The sequence below is a fragment of the Copidosoma floridanum genome, unplaced genomic scaffold (genome assembly GCF_036245765.1).
Source record: "Copidosoma floridanum isolate Cflo_tuat_1 unplaced genomic scaffold, Cflo_Japanese_pri ptg000006l, whole genome shotgun sequence".
NCBI classification, from domain to species: Eukaryota; Metazoa; Arthropoda; class Insecta; order Hymenoptera; family Encyrtidae; genus Copidosoma; species Copidosoma floridanum.
Genome location: NW_028321883.1, coordinates 23,533,267 through 23,555,390, shown reverse-complemented (window position 1 = coordinate 23,555,390; position 22,124 = coordinate 23,533,267). Strand labels below are relative to the sequence as shown.

General features: G+C 42.0%; 3 protein-coding genes across 6 annotated transcripts; 2 read left to right on the top strand and 1 right to left on the bottom strand.

Annotated features, from left to right (window-relative positions):
• Window positions 1–1,632: 1,632 nt before the first annotated feature.
• Window positions 1,633–4,168, top strand: LOC106640274 (uncharacterized). The gene is made up of 5 exons (XM_014354250.2): window positions 1,633–1,856; window positions 2,689–2,946; window positions 3,012–3,249; window positions 3,328–3,509; window positions 3,589–4,168. The coding sequence occupies exons 1-5, from the start codon at window positions 1,719–1,721 to the stop codon at window positions 3,790–3,792; spliced, it is 1,020 nt and encodes a 339-aa protein (XP_014209736.2). The 5' UTR covers window positions 1,633–1,718; the 3' UTR covers window positions 3,793–4,168.
• Lac (septate junction protein lachesin) lies at window positions 3,803–9,116 on the bottom strand. 4 transcript variants are annotated; one of them, XM_089598174.1, is made up of 7 exons: window positions 9,037–9,116; window positions 8,846–8,970; window positions 6,530–6,768; window positions 5,794–6,050; window positions 5,025–5,428; window positions 4,742–4,859; window positions 4,414–4,523 (listed from the first exon to the last, which is right to left on the bottom strand). In XM_089598174.1, exons 2-7 carry the CDS (start codon window positions 8,901–8,903, stop codon window positions 4,502–4,504), a joined length of 1,098 nt encoding a protein of 365 aa, XP_089454300.1. In that variant the 5' UTR covers window positions 8,904–8,970; window positions 9,037–9,116; the 3' UTR covers window positions 4,414–4,501. The 4 variants fall into 4 exon arrangements, with proteins under 4 accessions (XP_014209726.1, XP_089454300.1, XP_014209725.1 ...); XM_014354239.2 differs by having other exon boundaries at window positions 8,846–9,116; XM_089598175.1 differs by lacking the exons at window positions 8,846–8,970; window positions 9,037–9,116 and adding an exon at window positions 8,348–8,433.
• A 3,360-nt stretch (window positions 9,117–12,476) lies between these two features.
• On the top strand, window positions 12,477–20,584 carry LOC106640212 (anoctamin-4). Its single transcript, XM_089598813.1, has 13 exons — window positions 12,477–12,870; window positions 14,812–15,010; window positions 15,582–15,864; window positions 16,212–16,363; window positions 17,399–17,644; window positions 17,728–17,927; window positions 18,006–18,143; window positions 18,224–18,441; window positions 18,546–18,851; window positions 18,952–19,261; window positions 19,345–19,550; window positions 19,812–20,099; window positions 20,165–20,584. Exons 1-13 carry the CDS (start codon window positions 12,477–12,479, stop codon window positions 20,489–20,491), a joined length of 3,267 nt encoding a protein of 1,088 aa, XP_089454939.1. The 3' UTR covers window positions 20,492–20,584.
• Window positions 20,585–22,124: the final 1,540 nt, after the last annotated feature.

Sequence of the window (22,124 nt, the reverse complement as noted above, 5' to 3'; positions counted from 1 at the left end):
TTATTTATTTATTTTTTACCATTTAAGCCATGCACAACAGATTGATAATTCAAGGATGCCTCGTCGATTATAATGCGTTTCGTTGCTTGGTGGGTGTAAAAGGAGAGTCGACCCGCTTTTACGATATTTTATGGAAGATTAAAAAAAAAAAAAAAAAAAAAAAAACGGGATGACTTGAAAATCCTCACATTTTGCCCCGAGTTTTAATCAATCACACTCCTGAGAAGTGCGTTTTGCACGTTGGGAATAAAAGCGTCAGATTTTTTTTTTTTTTTTTTTTTTTTTAGTACCTGTCTTTTTATTGCACAATCGAATGAAACGTCATAACTTGAATTGTTATACATCCGGAAATATATGCCTTTCGTGTGTTCTTTTATAAATCGACACAACTGTTTTTAATTTATACGTACTTACTCTATATGTACCAACGGGAATGGTAAATCGTGATTTTTTCAATCAACTTACGATCCATTCCAATTTAAAGTCGTTGATAGTCGTGATAATATTTTATACGCTAGCATATAGTTTTCATCGGTGTAAAAAAGAAACGTGACACGTAATTTTTTTTCTTCAATTACCACTAGAAGCGTTCAAATGATTGTTAATGTGAAAAAAAAAAAAAAATCATCGTCATTTTTGTCCACTTTATCTGTGGTGGAGTTTACAATGAGCTTCTGCAAATGCGATAAATTTTGCAAATAGTGATAAGAAAAAGAGAGATACAGTACGTATACACGTTATAGTTTAGTTCTGTCATGAATTTAAAATTTTCCACATTCGCGTATGAGTGACATTTATCTAAAAATACATATGAATCTATTAATTGCCGAGAAAAGTTCAATGAAAAAGGTGGTAATAAAATAGACTTTGGTTATATTTAGGTAGAACATCTCGCAACCAAGGTATGCGCGATCAACTGCAATAGTTTTTTTTTCCCCCCTTTGAAACAGCGCTACGGACGATATACTGTACAAAGTATTTTCCATTGTAGCGTACATGCATGAATAGGTATAGTTTTACAGATTTAATCAATAGAATTCCTTTTTTAACAACAATGTCATGTGCGTCTCAACACTCGTAAAAATTATAGAAAATCACGAGAAACACTAAGCGATAAGCATAGAAACAATTAAATCCAAATCTTGAAAAAAAAAAAAAAAAGTCGACTATTCGTTTTTAACAAGCACTTGCGTTTACCATTAAATCAAATCAAAGGAGGAAGAAATATCATCATTTGATCAAAACTGCACGTAAGTGAGTACATCAAATAACGTAGTTACGTAATTGTGCTTTGAAGAAGTCACGTGTTATCTGTTTGTCGCGTAAAATAAAAATTTCCTCGTAATAAAAAAATACGTAACAGCTGCACCACTGGTGTTAAAGTCTGCCGACTTGGCGATCTAATCTTCCCAAGGCGAAGGGAGATCATCTGCCAATGAGCTTATCACGAGGCGCTCTCTGACCCGCGTATAAACACAAACCAATGAAACAACGAGATCGTCAGTGGTTAATTTTATTACGATGGATGCAGCGTGTGTAAAAGGTATGCGCGTTGGTGCTTTGGCACACGGCACTGGTTGATCAGCCGCGAGAGCGCGTCGCGTTACTTGTGCGTTTTCTTTGGTTTTTTTTTTTTTTTTTTTTTTTTTTTCCCTACCGGTGCTAGAAAAGCTCGCATCGTTCCGCAGCTGTCATTCGCACCCGCGCGCTGCACGAGCATGGAGTTCCTTAGTTTCGACGCGATTAACAAGAGTCTGGCGCTTAAAAAGGCGCCCGTACCCAAACCCGCCGCTGATGAGATCCTGGTGAGGGTCTCCTATTCGGGAATCTGCGGTACCGATCTTCACATTCTCGAGGTATGCTTTTTTTTTTTTTTTTTTTTTTTTTTTTATCGTCTTGCAAACTTGAGTATCTTGAGACTTTCTGTTGACCACTTGTCATTCGATGCCCTTGACTTGGATGCAATATATGCGATAATCATAGTTTTGCTTCATCACCACAAGGTGCTTCGTATTTTAAATACTTAGTTGAAAAAATAAACATTGAGAAGTTTACCAAGTTACGAGTTGGAATCTTGAGATTTTTATGATTATGAATTTTTAGAAAATCAAATTTTTTTGTTTATTTTTTTTTAATGAAATTTTCGATTCTTCATTTTTTCAGTGACTTTTTAAAAATTGAAGAAAACCTTGTAAAATATTAAAAAAAATAGTTTTTATTTCTATAATTCATGCAGCTTACAATTTAGGTTTACTTTTTACTCTAAATTCGTTATAAACATTTAATACTATCGATTTTTTGCCGGTAACGTTTAACGAGGCAAGAAATAATAGTGTCGGCGCAAGTACCAGGCATGAGGATCCACTCGTGCTTGTCACCAGAAAACGCAGAAAAAAATGTGTTTTTTTTTTTTTTTGTTTGATAAATAAATTATCATTCGCTTGCTTCAACAAAAAAGGTTTGAAGATTACTTTTCTTGCACACAGTTTACCTATTGTTTGAACAAATATTTAACATCGCGTGCCCAAGCGGAAGTAACAAAGATGGTATTAATATTTCAACTGAACACAACATTCCGATAGGTATTTTCGTAAAGACAGTCTCCTAAAACGAAAAATTACAGTTGGTGTAATGAAAAAGTACAGATGTATATGTAACGACGTGCTAATACGAACGTTGAATGCACAGGGCTCATTTCCGTGCAAAAAAACCGATGCATTGACCCTGGGTCACGAGTTCGTGGGTACAGTGGAAGCCATCGGCACGAGCGTAAAAAATTTCAAAGTCGGACAAAGGGTCGCCGTTGACCCGAACAACGGGTGTAACTTGTGCAACGATTGCCACAGCGGGTGTTACCACTTGTGCCTGGCGGGCGGTGTGAACAACACTCTGGGGATATTCAGAAACGGCGGCTGGTCCACTCACGCAGTCGTCCCCGAGTGCCAAGTAAGTCGAACCTTTTTTTTTTCCACCGTGGCGTTAAAATCCTATACACACACGTCGATCCACAGGCTTACCCCATGCCCGAGGGAGTCGACATGCCAAGGGCCGCCCTCAGCGAGCCACTTTCTTGTTTGGCCCACGGCTGGGACAAGGTCAGTCCGGTTCTGGTCGGCCAGAGGGTACTCGTCATCGGAGCGGGTATCATCGGCTTGCTCTGGGCCTGCCTTTTGCACTTGCACGGGCTCAGGAGGACTGTGACGATATCCGAGCCTCAGCAAAGGAGAAGAGAAATGGCCAAGAGTTTGGGTACAACTGCACGACATCGTCATTTCATTTTGTTGTTCTGTTTTCCGTTTGTTTAAACATTGAAATAAAATACCATAGGTTTGGGGTACGAGGTGTGCAGCCCAGAGGAGTTGAAAGGAAAGGAGTTCGACTTGGTGGTGGACTGCAGTGGCTTCGGGCCTGCGATTGAGTCCGCCATAGGATTGCTAGCTCGGGGTGGAAAGTTCTGCTTCTTTGGCGTTGCCGATCCAAAAACCAAAGTTGCCATTGAACCTTACCAGGTGAGCATAAATACGCTTGCACCAATTTTTTGTTTTGTTTCATGAGTCACTTGTATAATGCATAATACGTGCTCCTCAGATGTACAAAAAAGAGCTGACGTTCCACGGCGCCAACATCAATCCGTTCTCGTTTCCAAATGGAATGGCCCTGCTGCGGGCCATGTCCGATTCGTACTTGAATTTCGATAATCTCGGCATCAAAGTTTACGGACTTTCTGAGTACAAGGAGGCGTTGGACGATTTGAAGAGGGGCAGTATAAGCAAGGCCGTTTTCAAATTGTAAAAACTACCGTTTTATTACATGTTTTTCAAAATATATATTTTATACGTGTATAAAAAAAACAACATTTTCTTTTTTTCTTTCTTTTTTTTTTTTTGACAATTATTCATAATAATAATAATAATAATAATAATAGTAATAGTAATAAAAAATTTGTACATCAAAAAAATGTCGTTTATATCGTTAAAAAAAAAGGGATAGAAGAAGATTATTGAGATTCTACTCATTCGTATATAATACTACAAGAGATATGTCAAAAAACAATGATGGCTAGAGTATAAAAATTATGGTCCATCGTATGTTTTGTCGCTTAAGTCACTAATTATTGCTTGGTTTCGTGTATACGTATATAATGTATAGGTTAGTAACAAAATAATAATAATTACGTTACAAACTACGCGATATATTCTACTTATATTGTATTGAGATTTCGTAGTAGAAAAAAATGGCCAATCTATTAAAACTTGACCTTGGAGGGAATGCGTTATCCGTTCGATCGAGCAATGCATGTATCTATGCACGTTACATATTGCTCTGATATCGAACTACATATGTATACTTTTTTTATTTTTTTTTTATTTGTTCACTCTCAATGACTATCAAGAGTTACATCGCACGCTTTGTTAATACGACGACGATCCTCACGCAGATGATCAACAGCCACTCTGACGGCCTGTGGCTTTGGCTAGCTCCCCACACCAGTCCTGGATAGTTAATATTTGGTATAAAAACTTCTGCAAAGAACAATAAATGCACATTAAATGCCAATCAAGTGCTTCGACACTTTCACATTAACGATTCATCATTCCATATACGTTATTATCCAACATACACGTGTAAGACAACGAAACAAGTCATTCCTCAAATGCTTGTACGAATATCGGTTAAAAAAAAAATTAAAGGAAATATACATATACATGTACAACATTAGCAATCCAACGAAACAACTTACCTGGTCATAAAGACTACAAATATGGAGGCGGCCACTAGTGACCCGGTCGAGAACAGAATTACACCGGCTGCGTAGTACGCTTGATCGCAAGCAGGCGGACATACGGGTATAATGGTTTCTGCACAAAAAAAAGGGGAAAAAAAAACAAACTATGGCATGCCACCTACTCATACTCGGGATAAAACCTATGATATCTTGGAAATCATGCCACATGTATAAGAAAAAGGGATAAAAAAAGTACTTATTCGTTCCACGTTCCATGATGTATAAGTATGAAACTTACCAAAAAGCTCGACTTCCGTTTCCGCCGTGCCAAGCTTGTTGGCCGCCTTGCACATGTACTTGCCGTACTGTTTCTTCTCGATCGTGATGACTTTGAGGGTCGTGTCGGTGTACTCGTCAGCCGTGGCAAAGTGCGATATACTGTAGTGCTGATTGTTGGACAATTGGTAGCCGTCCTTCAGCCAAGTGATGGCCGGCGGTGGATAAGCTTCCACGTGGCACTCCAAGTCCATGTCGTACTGCAGGGCTTGGCCGAGGCGGGGACGCGGCGCCGTGATCACCGGGGCGAACTCGATTTCCAAGTTTATGTTCCTCCGGGCACCCCTGCCCACCCCGTTCTCGGCCACGCAGTAGTACGTTCCCCTGTACTCCTTGAGGACCGAGGATATCTTCAGTATGTTTCCCCTGCAATCGGGAGTTCGGCAATTACAAACTACGAATAGCACATGGAAGTAAAACGTGTACTGTGCTGTAAAACCAAAGTGTGTTTATGGGCACGTTCAAAGCGTGTTATCGAAATTTCCGTTTTTATAAAGGGCCTTTGCAGTAGTCTTGATAAACGTTTTAAGAACAACCAAACAATACAGCTTCCCTATACATTGATTTTTTTCATTCAAATATGGGTCCAGTTTGGTGAAACTGGTTAACCACTTGGTGCACCATAGATTTGGTACAGTTCTTCAAATTCCTCTCCACGCCACCACGAAAAAACAAAAATTGTAACTACACGCGAATGTATATATATGTGTGTGGGAGGTAACAACGCAAACCTGTAAATCGATCCACCCGAGGGTAGAATGGCGTTGTTTTCCCTGCGCCAGGATATCCGAGGGGCCGGGTAACCGCCGGCGTAACACTCGAGCTGGACGGATTCGCCTTCGCTCGCGATGACCGAGCGAGTCGAGTTGTCGTTGATTATGGGAGGTCGGCGGACTTGGAGCTCGACGTTGGCTGTGATTTTGTTGCTCACGCTTATCAATATTTGGCACTGGTAGAAGGCCGCGTCCGTCTCTTGGATGTCCTTGATCTGAAAAGCCATCGGGATGTACACGGGTTTTTTTTTTTCATCTGCCAACGAGTACAATAGTATGATACATTTTGAATAGAAAAAATAAAATAAAAATGATCGCGTAGAGATTTCACGATTGCAAGTCGTCACTTTGGATCCATACAAACATGCACAAATATTATACAGTTGGTGCAAACGTTTTTGCAGGTCAGGCTCTACTACCAGTTACACGGTTGACACGTTGTTAAAAACTCGGTTTTTTTTTTTTTTTTTTTTTTAATTCATGAGAAATATTAAAATTTCATCTCTCTGCTCCAAGGAGGTTCGACGATTTTCTCTACAGATACAGAAAATGCATAGGAAAATTTTCAACAATAGGTGTTAAAAAAGTCAGGACAACAAAGTTTTCTTGCTTTCTCTGTATTTTGAAATAAAACCGTTTAAAAATGATGAAACCCCCCCAATGTGGATCCTTTAAAAACAGATAAATTTATTACCTGCAAGGTGTAAGTGTTCGATGATGGATCGGACCTCAGGGAGAACCTGCTGTCACGTATGATGAGGGCAGTATTCGTAGATATCGGAAGCACGTCCGTTCTGTCTTTGCCGATTTTCATCCACAAAACTGGATACTCTTCGGCATACTGCACGGAGCAGACAAACTCGACGGTTCCCCCTATGTCCTTGATTTGCTCCTGCGTTATGTACGATATTGTTGGGGTCCTTTGAGACTTTACTGGAAATTATTCGAAACGATACTTTATAATACCATTTTTTTTTTTTTTCATGTTCAAATAATTTTTTAACTCTGCGCTGTATTCAGTTAGTTTCCATACATTATTTCACTCTAGTTCGCAATTGGGCGCAGTAAAATCATTGTTCGAGGATATCACGTGCTTTTCGCCCGATGAGACATGTACCACTTCAGAAATAAACATTTTCGCGATCGATACGCTTCATCCTCGCTTTTTTATTTTCATCTTACCGCGATGATAATGCTACGTCTGAGTTGGGCGGCTTTTTTTTTTTTTTTTTTCTTTTTCTACTATCTTCGCGACCGAGCATGCACTTGAGCCTCTTCTGGCTAAACCATAATGTGTACTTTCTCGAAGTCATCTTTACTCCACTTGCGGTTATCGTTCATCGCGAGACTAGAAAGTACAACGACCCGAGGGTGAACACCTGAAACCACGAGCACGTGTACAGGAGCTATGTATAACGGGTGTACACCGCACACACACGTTTCCCGGTGTAATGATGATCCGATCGAGTACGAGGAAAAAGTCAAATAAGCATTTAAATCTCTAAATGTTATTGCAGAGCTTGCCAGCTCGGGTTACATTACAGAATCAGCTTTTGCAATGGTTGGGGCCTTGTGCGTTTCATTTCGCGATATTAAGGATATACCCACCCGCGTTGTATATTAATTTCTCATCACTCGAACGCGTACATCTTCCCCATTGCGGGTAACCGTGACTAAGCATTGGCATGGTATATTGCCTAATCGGAGGTGCGTTTGGTTTTTAAAAGAAGCTTAGAAAAATATTTCTTTGTTTTTTTTTTTAACCACTAGGTATTCGTAACAATACTTTTTTTTTATCAAAAACAATGCATAACAGTTTGTGGAAGAAAAAAAACAAATTTTATTTTTTACAAGTATTTTATTTCGTGAATACTGATGCATAAAAATTGATAATGTGATTTTGTCCAAGTCTGGACCATGATGAGTTGTAATTTACGGCCGGTTGGGTTTTTAAAAAGTACTTATCTGGCGACTCGCGCCAGCAAATGCCAAACTCGCGATTGATGCTTAGCGCAATGGTCCGTTTCATTACTTTACTCATGTAAGACCTTGTTTTTTTTTCATTCGTTAAAGTAAAAAATGTCCAATTGGTAAAAAACAAAATCATTTTTCAAACCATAGATCCAATTATTATTTAGTTTATATGTATTCATGAGTAGTTAATAATGAAAGCCAACCTCCTCCTACTTCATGGTACATTTAACTTGGTTTATTCACTATAATTAAACCAAAGATGATGGGTGTTGGTGTCCCACTTTGTTCACATGTTCCAATACACGCCCACACACGTATGTTCAACTATAATGCGGCTCAAGAGTGTAATATCATACGTCATTTGGTTCGTTTTTTAAAACTTTTTCACATATATATTTTTTTTTTTTTTTTTTTTTTTTCTTACACTTTTCGCCAACTTGTCTCATGGAAATTTTTTCTCACTGCGAAAATCGAGTATTCGAGAAAAACTGTAAAAATAACTGACAAAGCCTTGAACGAACAAACAATGATCTCTTACCGATTTTTCACACCGTCACACCCGTGGATTCAAAGAAAACGTCGATCGAATCAACCGAGAGCCTACATAGGCATATTCTCGCACATCTCGAAGGTATACTGGTGTCCATGGGTTCGACGTTTTCTTTTTATCAGAGTCCCGCGATCCCCACGGAGTAACGGGAGGAGGCACTCATTGTTTCTCGTTGCAATGCACACATACGAAAACGCGCTCGGGGTTGTCAGATTCGTGCCCCGAGCTGAGCAACTCGATCAGCCCCGAGGACATCCCCGGTATACCGTTTATAAACGCAGCCCCACCAACAGGACACACGAATCCTTTTCAAACGCCATAACCTGCTCCGGAGGCATATATAAGGACGCGAGGGGGTGGGGGGAAAGAAGAGAAAATGCACTCGCAGAAAGACTCGTGTAGATCGAGTGGAGATGGAAATCGAAGGGAAAAAAGGAGGATAGTTCAAGAGAGCGAGTAAGCGTTGGAAAATTGGCTGACGCTCACCTGTTCCCAGTAGGCGGAGGACGAGGATCACGCCCAAAAGCTTGATTGTCGTCGTCATGCTGCTGACCGTTGACTGTACCGTTGTTTTCTCTCACTCTGCACGTCCCCACTCGTCTACACCGTCGCTATATTATTACACGGTAAATGAAAATTGCCGCTCCTTCGGAATATATATATATATATATATGTACATATAATGCGCCCCTCTTTTTTTCTTATTCGCGGTACAGGTAGCAAAAGTTACGGGTCCTTCCGCGAATTCCAAGACTTAATAAATATATTGTTGCTTTTAAAATTCCAGCAGTACTTACGCGCTACTACCAAAGTACAATGAGTCAAGAGGAGAGGAAATCCCAGGGACATGGGTGGTGTACGGTGTGCACACAGACTGTTGGAGCGCGCAGGTGGTGGAGTGGAGATTATGTGTGTGCCCAAGTTGTGCAGAGCAGCGTCGGTTTTCACGAAAACTGCACGTACCTACGTCGAGTACCTCTCTCGTATTTTTTTTTTATATTTTTCTTTCATGGGCTGAAAATTGTAATTGTTGCAAAGCATTCTCTCGTTAAACAATCCTTGAGGGGACACTTTCTTCTTTTTTTTTTTTTTTTGGCAAAGAATGAACACTTTTCTCACAAAACCGGTTGGCTATTTTTGTTTTTGCCTACCGATCTTTGGACTCTTCGTCCTAGAAATTATCAACATCAACCCTCATTACGTTCGGGACGAACACCGGCAAGTATATTATATCTTATACATATACTTTGACACCTAGTTGGTTCGATCGGTTACAGAAATCTACTTTGCTCCGTTTTCGATCCAGTAGTAGAGAGACCGTGCGCTTCGCGCTTGGCGTATACTGAACTGGCGCCGTCGATATTCTTACTTACCAGGCGACCAAGTTCACTGCGATCGGGTTGAAAAGAGACCGACAATAATTTCTATGTATATACGTTTCGCACGCCCGGCATATATATGTATATGTGTATATAAAACACACAATGATGATTGGATTCGTCATCCAACTTTTTTTGCATTGTATAAAAATATAGCCATGAATTAATAACGTTGACGAAGCAGTAGCAATAATCAGATTGAAGAGAAAAAAAAAAGAATACTTAAAATTTTTATTCGACGTATAACTAATGCAAAATTTAAGAAAGAAACAAAACAACTTAGACATTAAAGTGCTTAGTTATGTAATTTGTTAAAGAATCGTTATTCATGTAATGAATATGAATTATCTCTTGTGCAATAGTAGTGAATTGTTTTTCAAGCTAATTGAGTACAGTTTGAACGACAATCTGGATGATATCGGTAACTGCGCGTAAAAAATCGAAGACTGTTCTTCGGAACACCTATTTTTTGTTCTCTCACCTTTTTAGAAATGTATTGTATATATACGTGTCAGCGCATATACCCATGAGTTTGATGATATCCGAATCTAACGGGAGTATAAAAAAAAACTGTTAGGTCCAGAAATAAAACATATTATCCGTGCAAATGCATGTTTTGTATTTTGAAAAAAAAAAAATACATATATGTATATATACTCTCAACGTTTACAATTTTGCGAATGAGTTCAAACTTTGTTATTCAATAAACGGATGATTCTTCAATCGCGTGTATACAATTTTAATTAAACGCACGCTTTCAAAGAAAAACTATGTACCAGTAAAGGCCTTTGCAATCACTATATATATATACACATGCATACTTGGCTGAAAACGTTAGAGTTGCTCCATTACCAGTGCAATAAGTACATGACGCAGGACGTACATCAGCTATATATTATACACGTACTTGATCCAATGCGACGGTAAATTTTTCATTAATACCGCCCCATTGATCTTTCCTATATGACGCGTACGGGTAAAACCTGAGTACGTATATTATAGAATGCTGTTATTGACCATTGTGTGCCATTGTCGCCATTTCCATCGAGGTGGGAAAATCAACTGCCAACGTGATCAATCTTCCGGCACTTTTATCAAGTATCTACACGGAGCGATCAAAAAACGATCTACCCAATTTTCTTTTTCTTTTTATAGTTTTTTTTTTTTAATTTTTACCAGCAGCCCATCGATCAAAACTCTCAAGGTCTCGCGACCTGTTGATTTTCGGCATGAAATCGAAATGCCGTCAATCGCAAAAAGTTACATAAAAATTACGCCTCATAAAAACTCATCATACACAACAAAAGCGAGTGTAAGTATATCAAAATTGGAAAAATCATCGGCAACCGATTTTTACTAAAACGCACATCACGTAGCGATTTCGTAACGAATCATCGTTAAAGTAAAAAAAAGAAAAGAAAAGAAAAAGGAAGCCTCGCATGAATGATACATTAACAATAAAATAACATACAGTCCATACACAAAGTGCATCTATAGGCGGCGTTTGTCATTGTCAACTATATATGTATACGTGGGCAATCGGTGCTGGATCGTTTGTTGCTTCCCTCCCCCCCCCCTCGTTTCTTTTTCAATGCACCCGTGAGCGCACATTATATATACTACATGACATCAATGCAAATTCTCGATGTCAAACGAATCGCATCAGATACATATATGTATATTATCCACACATTGTTGTTTTAGAGACACTATAATAACTATCGGGCGCGCATGCGTGTGTACGTGTAAGTTCGAGCGCGGAATGATAAATAATTAATCGGTGTTCGGCACTCGTGTGCACGTTAAACTTGTGTTGTTGGGTGGTTGTACAGGTATTATGTTACACGTATACTGTAAAGACACCCGACACGAGCTTGTGTGTGGTACAGTAGAAGGGGGTTAATCCATGTAGGCACAACCGAACGATCGACAGCGGGGTGGTAAAAAGTCGTCCGGTGAGATAGTAGTCCTCGCGACACGCGACTGGACATGCAACACCGGAGCTCGCTCCGTCCAAAGTGACTCGCGCGGTTCGACCACGCGTAACGGACCGCGAAAAATCGGCAATTCGAAAGCACGCGCGCATACCGATTTTTCGACCGGCGGACCCTCTCGAAAGCACAACGCGCATCGAATACAAAGTTGGCGGTGGAGGGAGGGCCCAAAGAAAAATTGACGGGGGGACGATCGGCTTTGCGCGAGTACATAAAAAATAACCATCAGCTTTCTCGGTATAGTACATAAGAATTGCACGGTCGGCGGCCAAGGCTGCTTGGCCCTTAATTCATAATAGACGAGGAGTGTCATATAGCCGCAAGCCACCCTCGAGGATGCGTACCTATATGTTACGTATACGTGGTATCGATTCCGGCCTTGCATTATTAAACAATTGGCTCTTTTTGCCAGTCAGCCGTCGTGACATGCCTGTCCCGGAGCACACACCCAATCAACCTGCAATTTGCCATACTTTTGCCAACGACGGTGCCTCCCGGTCGATTTACTCGTGATTCCCGAGATGGAAGATCACCCCGTCGAGGTGCTGGGACCTTTGCTCCGTCATACCACCGGGGTGACAAGCAGTGGCTGCCACGCGGAGACGACGCGGTAAAAAGAGAAGAGAAAAGGCTGTGGGAGTGTTTGGGGGCGATGCGGTCGAGTGAGCCACTCGGAACTGCCGCGGGGACGAGGTAGTTGGAAGAGGAAAAAAAAAAAAAAAAAAGTCCATAAAAAAGTGTATTATGGACGACTCGAGCCGGAACCTGCTGCAGCTCGAGGACGAGTCGCCGGAGTTGGGGTCGCATCAGCCGCATCACCACCACAGACGTCGTCGTCGGAGCGATCAGCAGCAGGGAGGTGGGGAGTCCGCGGAGCCGCATGGAGGGTCCCCTTCCCCCTCGGGCTCGTCGGCCGGCTCGACCGGCCTGTCCTCGGGGTCGTCGTCGACTCCCCCGGTCGAGTGCCGGCGCTGTGGCGTCCTCCGGGAGCCACCCCCGGGCTTTGTCGTCCGCGAACTGGAGGCCGACCAACTCCGGGGTGCCGCGCCGGCTTCTCCCACGAGGCTCTCCAGGCGAGCCTCCTCGCGCGCCAGTGTCTTTCCGCCCAGGGTGTCGACCATCGCCAGGGAGGCCTTTGGTACGCTGCTGGCCATTCTTTTTACCTTTTCCTCGATACTTACACCGACTTTTCCAATCAGTCGCTTACACTTTTTTCCATTTCAAACTGTCGCTCGGGCAATGAATAATTTATAAATAGATGTGTGCAACGCAAAAAAAAAAAAAAGGACATCTCTTGTAAAAGAAGATCTGATACGAAGCTCGTCGATTTTTTTACTTTTTTGCGACAAAGTTTCGTGTGCGCTGTGTTTCTTTGAACAAAACAAAAAGTTACAGTCTACAATATACGTCCGATTTCGCACACCCCGTGTCCATATGGCTATCTACAAATTTGTTTGCCATTTCGCAGTCACTCAATTGTGCGCGCAAACATACTTACGCACAGAAATAACCAACTGGTGTAACGTATACGTTGCCTACACGTGCAATTACATTACGATAATATACCTACCTCCCACGAGAGAGAAACGCTCAAGTTTCATAACACACTCTCATTGATTACGATATGTTACGTTAATTTTATTTTTTTTTTTTCCTTTCTATTAATAATTTTGATAAACCCTTGCGTGTCGCAAGCCCCGCATTAAATTCTTACGCAAGAAAATTGTTGTTCATGTTTGTTTGTTTTTTTTTTTTTTTTTTTTTTGTCGCACATAATTATGTGTGTACTCGCGGGGGTAAAATGTTTGTCGAGCGAGAGAAGTTGTAAATGATCCATTACGTCGATTTCGGTGAAGAGTAAACGTGACGGGGACAGTATATACATATATATATATACGTACAGGTGTCACAGTGTATATATTTGACAACCGGACACGTATGTAATTTCGTACGCGTAAAGTTATAAATAACGAGTGAGCCGTTGAATCGATGGATTCGTCGGTTCTTTGTTTATTCATGAGAGGCCGAGGGGCCGGTGTCCCTATATATTTATGTACTCGACAGAAATAAGTACATCTTGTACAACATATCGATATTACACATAATCGTCGTCGACGTGTTTTTTCGAGCCATGCTTTACGTGTATTGTCAATACAAATAGACGCAACGTCATAAATAAAGAACATAAACTCAATCAAACGATTATACGATAAGGGGAAAAAAAAAAAAAAAAATGACAGCGATGGAGCTTGCACCGCAAGGGTCTCGTTCACTTGGGATGTACGTGTATACTTGTAGTTTCGATCGATGCAAAATAAAAATCAATACCTTGATCGCTACGTTTTTTTTTTTTTTTTTTTTTTTTCACCATTAAACATTAACAACCACGCACATGCACGCGACTCGTACATCCACCCGCGTGGAAACAAAGTTGGCCGCGTTTCTTTCCCCCGGGGAACTGTAACCTGCACATTTTTTTTTTTTTTTTTTTTTTTCTTTTCATTCTGCAAAGAGAAGAGACATTTGCGAGCATCAACGCTGCACAAGTTGCAATAGGTTCAGCCCGTGCGCACACTCGCGTGGCCAAATGCACGTCCGCGCATAATATACCCATGCAACGTGTACTTACACTATATATATATAGCCACGCACTACCCTTCCAATGGGCATGCAAGTATAGTATGCTAGTTTTACCAGTCGTCGTAGATGATTGCGGGGGAGTACAATATATTTATACCGCCGTACAGTGACAAACCATACACGTGTGTATACTTATTAGTTAAGTTTCATCCATGATCCATTTAATTTGTCCTCGCGCTTTTGGGTCGCGTGTGGTTTTTGTCGATATGTTCGTCGTCATCATCGGCCATCCCCCCGATTTACGTGATGACGACCGGCTGAAAAATAATAAATAATATATATATATGCACGAGTGCGACGGAATCGGCTCGATCCTTTACGGGAGCTATGCTCCAAGGCTAGTGTAATTTTTTTCGACAATGTCGATACACGTGTGTGCATGTTGGCCATTTACTCAATTGTGTACGATTTCGTGTACCGATCGGTGCACCTGCTACAGGCCCAAAGTTGGACTCGCAGGATGGTTCGTTGTCGAGTTCGCACACGACGATATTCCCGGGGGTTGGTGACGAGAAGATCCACGCCGGGCTGAGGAACAACGGGGCCAGTCCACCGGCGTCGCTGCTCCTCGATCCGGCTGCCGATAGCAAGGACGACGCCGACGATTTCCCCCCCGAGGGTGACACGCTCTTTTTCCGGTGCTTATACATTACCCGGTGGTTCCCTCTCCCTCTGCTGCCGCGCTCTCTCCCTTCTATAAAATAATGGTAAGGACAAAAGGAAAAAAAGTAAATGCAGCGTATGCAAATGGATAAAGAGAAATGTATTATTCAGGCCGTTTCGCGCGTGTGTACCTTGGCTCGTCGATAGCGCGCCGCGGAGGGTGGTGTGCGCGTAGCAGCAGAGAGAGAGAGAGCACTTCTGGAGACATGTTTTTTTTTTTTTTTTTTTTTTTTTTTTTAATTTCTCCGATACGTTCGCATCGACACCCGAGAGAGAAATCACCCCAATCGATTTTGCCACCTTTGACCCCTTGAAACAAAAAATGCGTGGCGCTTGCACTCCGAGTAGTAAGAAACAAATTAACATTCTATTGTACCGATTTAGAAAAAAAAAAAAAAAGAAGCAAAGCTGCAACACGAGTTGGCAAAGGTGCAGGTGTGAAAAATCACGTTAACAACATAGTCCTCTCGGGTGTCGTGCACCGATGAAAAAGTATACGAGGTAGGGGGGAGGGGGCGGATGTTAAAATTGGCAATGTCGTAGCAGAGACGGGAGACGGAGGATAGACATGGTACTGGTCTACCGGCTGGAGAGCGAGGGCGTGATGACGGAGCAGGAGTCGCGCAAGATCGAGCAACGCCGTGTTTTCGAGCAAAATCTCCTTAAGGAGGGCCTCCAGCTCGAACTCGAGCCCAAGGAGAGCTCGTACGACGGCAAGACGTACTTCATGAAGCTGCACATACCGTGGAAGGTCAAGGTCCAGTACGCCGAGGTGATGAACATCAAACTGCCCACTCGACGCTTCATCACCATATCCGTCAAGGCTTGGGTAAGCGACGTATCATTCGATCGCGCAGCCGAACCCTCTTTCCCAATAACCCAATACATCCGTACTCTATGTACGCTTGACGTTACGAGATACACGTACCATTTGCACCGTATAACCGCGTCACGTGGTGCACATTTGTTTTGCGCTATGCTCGCTATTGTCACAATCAATGTTGCGAACGACCCACCCCATGCAATGCACGTATAGATTATTTTTCCCCACGACCGGCTCTGCTTTTCTTTTTCTTTTTTTTTTTTTTTTTTTTTCGTCACACAAGAATCTTTGCACCTTTGTATCATTATCATCATTCTCATTATTATTATTATTATTATTGTGACGTGCAACAGGACGAGGAGAACCAAAAGAGCCAGGGGGGCACTTTTCCGAGGCTGAAGAGGCTGTACGACTGGGCGCGCAGTATACACCTGTGGGACACGGCCAAGTACCCGGAAGAACCCAACTTTTACGGGAGCACCGATTCCGGCGATCAGGAAGAGAGGTCGGTGCCGCACACCCTCATATTTACGCAAAACGATTCTTTACACTTGGGGAAAAAAAAAAAAAAAAAAAAAACACATTTTTATTATATTTTTCCACAAGTACATACATGTAACGGAAAGACGTTACAATTACTCTTAATTAAACGTATACCTGCGTGCATTTTCCATGGACTGTGAAGAAGAAAACCCTTGATTACAGTGGTAATTAATAAGTTGGCTTTAACTTGGCCTCCGGCGCGGAAAGTTTTATTCCCCAGGTAGATCGAAGCGACTCTACACACGCTACAGGTGTATAAACGGAGTTGGTTGACGTTAGAGAGAGAAAAAAAAAAAAAAAAAAAAAAACAACTGTAAGCCCTTAATTAAATCCCTTGGCGAGGTAAGACCGATTCACATACGTATAATATGCCTGGGAAAAAATAGAAAGTGTACATGGATATACGTAAGTAATACCACGAAGGGATAAAAATAAAACGGTGACATTGAATTGGCATCGATGTATGGACATGGCACACGTGCACGTTCGTCATACACCGTGTAAAATTGGGTAATAAGAAAAAAAAAACAACAACAATAGAGTTACACTCGCTAAAAGTACGTCAAACTGGTGTTGTAGCTCGATATTACAGTGCATAACTCTACCGTTAATATTTCATCGCGAGGGTCAACTTTTCTGTATCTTTGTGTGTACGACCAGCTCGTTGCTATATTATACACCTATATATTATAATATACACCCACTTACGAATGGGAAAAAGTTACGTAATGAGTATACTTATACCTCATAAACATTGTACACACAACACAAGTAGCGTGGGAAAAAAAAAAAAAAAAAAAAAAATACACTACTGTCACCGCGTAGCGTCTGACCGCACGTTGTCCTTTTCTACTGAGAGTATTTAAAGTGCCGTTTGACAAACGCTTACCGCTATAATATATTATACACACGTATGTAGGTAATTTGTATATATAGACTCGAGTGCCGATGTTTATATTTGCGATAAAAAAAAAAAAAAAAAATTACGCGCGAGCAGGTTCATCGTGAAAGATCGGGACGCGGCGTTCACGCCAGCCCAAAGGTCCCTCATAGTGATGCAAATACTGTTGCGCGCCAAGTACGACGAGGTGCACGAGAAATCGGGTATCAGGCGATTACTGGCCGACGGGACTTACATTGATTGCTACCCGATGCACGAGGGCCCATACAACAAGCCAACGAGCGACGGACAGACCCTCGACAGGTATCTGCTCTACATGATATGGGCCAGACCGGGGCAGTGGTAAGTATATATACATCATGAATCGCGTACGAGAAAAGGGGAAATATATATAAATCTGCTTTGACTTGTGTATATGTATGTAGGTACAAGAAGCAGCCGATTTGGCTGATACGCCGGTACTTTGGGGAAAAGGTAGCGCTTTACTTTGCTTGGCTGGGCTTTTACACGCGGGCTCTGTATCTGCCGGCCATCATAGGACTACTGTGCTTCATTTACGGCCTCTCGACAATGGACAGTGCCAACAACACCCCGAGCAAGGAAATTTGCAACTACTCGGTGGCAGGTAAGCGCGTCACTTTTTCTTTTTTTTTTTTTTTTTTTTTTTTTTTCTTTTTTTTTCAACCGAACCAACTACCCGCAGGTAACATAACGCTGTGTCCGCTGTGCGACAAGGCGTGCCCGTACACAAAGCTGGGAGACTCGTGTCTCTTTGCCAGACTGACTTATCTCTTCGACAACGCATCGACCGTTTTTTTTGCCATTTTCATGTCCTTTTGGGGTAAGCGATAGAGTTGATCGGTATAATACAAAGTAACAACAAAAAAAACATGATGATAACAATTGTCTCGCAATGTTTAGCGACAACGTTCCTCGAGATGTGGAAGCGAAAGCAGGCGGTGCTCGCGTGGGAGTGGGACCTGCAGAACGACGACGGCCACGAGGAGCCCCGACCAGAGTTCGAGACGAGCGTCAAGACGTTTCGCATAAACCCGGTGACGAGGGAGCGCGAGCCCTACCTCCCGGTCTGGTCCAAGACGCTGCGCTACGTGGCGACCGGCTCGATGGTCTTTTTCATGGTATGAAAAAAAAAAAAAAAAAAAAAAAAAAAAAAAAAAAAAAAAAAACAATTAAAACGCAACATTACCGATCTATACGCGTGTGCCTCTTTGTACACCCGCAGATCTGCGTCGTCCTGGCAGCGGTGCTCGGAACCATCATGTACCGCATATCTCTGATCGCTACCTTCCACGGGGGCGGCTACTTTTTGAAGCGCCACGCCAAAATCTTCACCTCGCTGACTGCCGCCTTCATCAACCTGATCATCATCATGATACTGACGCGCATATACCAGAAACTCGCCCGTTGGATGGTCAACATGGAGAACCCGAGGACTCAGACCGAGTACGAGGCCAGCTTCACCTTCAAGATCTTTCTCTTTGAATTCGTCAACTTTTACTCTTCCCTCATCTACATTGCTTTTTTCAAGGTGAACTCGCCACGCGTACATACTATATACCATGTAGCACTGCACTCGAGCTGGCCAATAAACATTAACACGTATGATGATGATGATGAAAAACATGCAGGGAAGATTTTACGTGCATCCCGGGGACGTGGAGTCGCGCTCGTCCGAGTTCTACAAGATCCGCACGGACGTGTGCGACGCGTCGGGCTGCCTGTCCGAGGTGTGCATCCAATTGGCGATAATAATGGTCGGCAAGCAGGTGTTCAACAACTTTGTCGAGATATTGTCCCCGAAGATGGTCAATTGGTGGCGCAAGCGTTCCCACGCGGCCGCGACCAAGGACCAGTCGAGGCCCTACACCAGCTGGGAGCAGGACTTTCAGCTCCAGGATCCCGGCAGGCTCGCCCTGTTCGACGAGTACCTGGAAATGAGTGAGAGAACCTCGTCATCATCATCATCACATATATACGTAGATAAACAAAGAGTGACATTTTTTTTTGTTTTTTTTGTTTAGTCATCCAGTATGGCTTCGTGACGCTGTTTGTCGCGGCGTTCCCCCTGGCGCCGCTGTTCGCGCTCTTGAACAACATTGCCGAGATACGCCTAGACGCGTACAAGATGATCAAGGAGGCGCGGAGGCCGCTCGCCGACAGGGTCGAGAACATCGGCGCCTGGTATGGCATACTCAAGGGAGTCACCTACGCGGCCGTCGTCTCCAACGTAACGTCCCCCTTTTTTTTTTTTTTTGTTTTTTTTCTCTTTTTCCTCGTCATCACGATCCCTGTGATCTACGACCCATTGCCAGATCATCCGTGCCCAAAAACTCACCCGAGATGTCTAATAAAGTATTTCTTTTTACTAAATGATACTTTTGACGAAATCTCGGGTGAGTTTTTGGCATCATCCCACCCGATGATCTTGTAGACAGGGAGTTTGTATACAGGTCGTTGATTAACTGTTTTGCGTCAAATGTTTACCCAGGCGTTCGTGATAGCGTACACGTCGGACTTTATCCCGAGGTACGTGTACGAGGTGGTGTACTCGCCGACGGAGGATCTGCGCGGCTACATCGACAGTTCGCTGTCCGACTTCAACACGTCGCATTTCACGGAAGCCATGCGGCCGAGGGAGTCGAGAGACGCGCCCCAGATCTGCCAGTACCGGGGTTATCGCAACGGACCCGAGCACCGCGACCCCTACGGCCTAAGTCCCCAGTACTGGCACATATTCGCCGCCAGACTCGCCTTCGTCGTCATCTTCGAGCACATAGTGAGTAGTACATTGCAGCTCTCCCATATTCTATAGTGTATTCACGTGGTGGGTTGTCGTGGCAGGTGTTCGCGCTCACGGGCATCATGAGCTACATAATACCGGAGGTGCCGCGTTCCCTGGCGACGCAGATGAAGCGCGAGAAGCTGCTCGCCCAGGAGGCCAAGTACGAGAAGGGCATGCGCAACCGGGAGGCCGACGAGGATTTGTTCTCGGTGTTGAGGGACGCGGGTCTCGGGGCCACCAGGCCAGGTATCACGCGCTCGACGTGGGCCCGCCGGTTCAGCAAGCTCAGCGACGGCCTCGACGCCCACGTCGAAGTCTCGACTCCGGTGCAACGGAGGCACGCTGCCGAGGCCAATAGTTCCGTCGCTTGGGAGCAGATCTCTTGAGTCCAACCGCAGTTTTTTTGTATTTCCGTTTGGGTGTACGTTCAAGCGTGTGCAGGGTTTTGGTTTGCGTTTCACTGTGCTCTCTCTCTCTCTCTCTCTGCACGGGATTTCAATCGACATACTCTTGTATGTGCTTCTACCTTATTGGTACATTATTCTAACTATTTTACGAGTTTCAGTGTATAATAATACATGATATTTTCTATGATTGGAATACGTGCGCCGATTTGCGTGAAAGTTGCTTGGTTTTTATCCCAATAAGTATACCAATTGAAGTAAACTGCCTTAAAAAATTGAACCATATGTATACGAGTGCACTTTTCGTACTTGATTACAAAAAATCAGTAGATTGTTTGTTCCATTTCGATCAAGACTGCGTGCTGTTGACACTGTATGGAGCACCGTTTTAGGGCAAGAGATTAGTCGTGTTATACTACGTTAGTATTTTACTTGTACATATATAAGTATGCATGGGTTACTTAAATTTAGTAAATAATTAAATTGCGTGTAAATAAATATACATCATTGTGTATATAGATGCATAATTTTTGATTTGTGTCAAAAAAAAAAATAAATAAATAAAAAATACTTGATTATCTCGAGTAAATTCAGGATTAATGCCAATTGTTACGTATGATTTTAAAATTATATTTATTAATTCTTTCAAAATTTATGTACACAACGGATATACTACACAATATTTTCTTCATTATTTTCACATATCTTAGTGCTTTATTTTTTTTTTTTTTTTTTTTTTTACTATCAACAAAAAGTAAATCCACTAAGTTCAAATTCACTAAGTTCGAAATTTCTCCTCAACAGTCATGAAGAAGTAAAAATGTCGAATTTGATGGCAAAAACGATATGATGAACATTGATTCAATGTATTTGCAACGATGTATATAGAAAATATGTATAATTATCATTAACTGTAAAATATACACTGTAATAATAAACGAACTGGCTTTTACAACGATTGTGAACTTTTGTGACAATTCGTTTAAAAAATTTTCCTATTCCTTTTTTTGTTCGCAACTTTTTATTCGATTTGTGATTTTTTTATTTTTTTTTTTACATTTCTAACATTTTAACATACACAATTATTTCACAGTGAAACGGTTATTTTTTGCATGGTACACTATCTACAAAGTGCAACAAAAGTGCACGCTGTCACTTTACAGGCTTACTGTATTTATGTCCACTAAATTATGATGCATAGAACCACTCAACTGTACTGATTCATAACGATTAGTTATTAAAAATGTATCACAGTTTGGTTTGGAAAATAGAAATAATATTTTAAATTGGAATTAGACGACAGTGGTGGCATTGATTCAAGCTAATTGATTATCAAATCAATAAAAAAAGAAGATCAAAGTCAATAATTGTCAAAAGCCGAGTAATCAGTCAAATGAATGTCATGTGGTTTATCTAAGATATCAATTTCAACATGCTAAACGAATCTTAGTATTAACTAGTTTTTTTTTTTTGTTTTTTTTTTTTTTTTTTGTAGGGGCATAATTTATTAAAATATATAAACAATTTTCGATTCAATAACCATGCGTAATTCAGATTCCTGCTGTTAAAAAGAAACTTTACACGTACTTCTCACTTTTTCTTCTCTCTATTTTGT

Coding starts and splice junctions, on each gene's coding strand:
- LOC106640274 (XM_014354250.2), top strand. CDS start 1,719: ATGGAGTTCCTTAGTTTCGACGCGATTAACAAGAGTCTGGCGCTTAAA. Junction 2,947..3,011: donor CAGTCGTCCCCGAGTGCCAA/GTAAGTCGAACC, acceptor GTCGATCCACAG/GCTTACCCCATGCCCGAGGG. Junction 3,510..3,588: donor TTGCCATTGAACCTTACCAG/GTGAGCATAAAT, acceptor CGTGCTCCTCAG/ATGTACAAAAAAGAGCTGAC.
- Lac (XM_014354239.2), bottom strand. CDS start 8,903: ATGACGACGACAATCAAGCTTTTGGGCGTGATCCTCGTCCTCCGCCTA. Junction 6,769..8,845: donor CCTCCGCCTACTGGGAACAG/GTGAGCGTCAGC, acceptor AATAATTTCCAG/TAAAGTCTCAAAGGACCCCA. Junction 5,429..5,793: donor TCGGGTGGATCGATTTACAG/GTTTGCGTTGTT, acceptor TCCCGATTGCAG/GGGAAACATACTGAAGATAT.
- LOC106640212 (XM_089598813.1), top strand. CDS start 12,477: ATGGACGACTCGAGCCGGAACCTGCTGCAGCTCGAGGACGAGTCGCCG. Junction 15,011..15,581: donor GGTGACACGCTCTTTTTCCG/GTGCTTATACAT, acceptor ATGTCGTAGCAG/AGACGGGAGACGGAGGATAG. Junction 15,865..16,211: donor CCATATCCGTCAAGGCTTGG/GTAAGCGACGTA, acceptor GACGTGCAACAG/GACGAGGAGAACCAAAAGAG.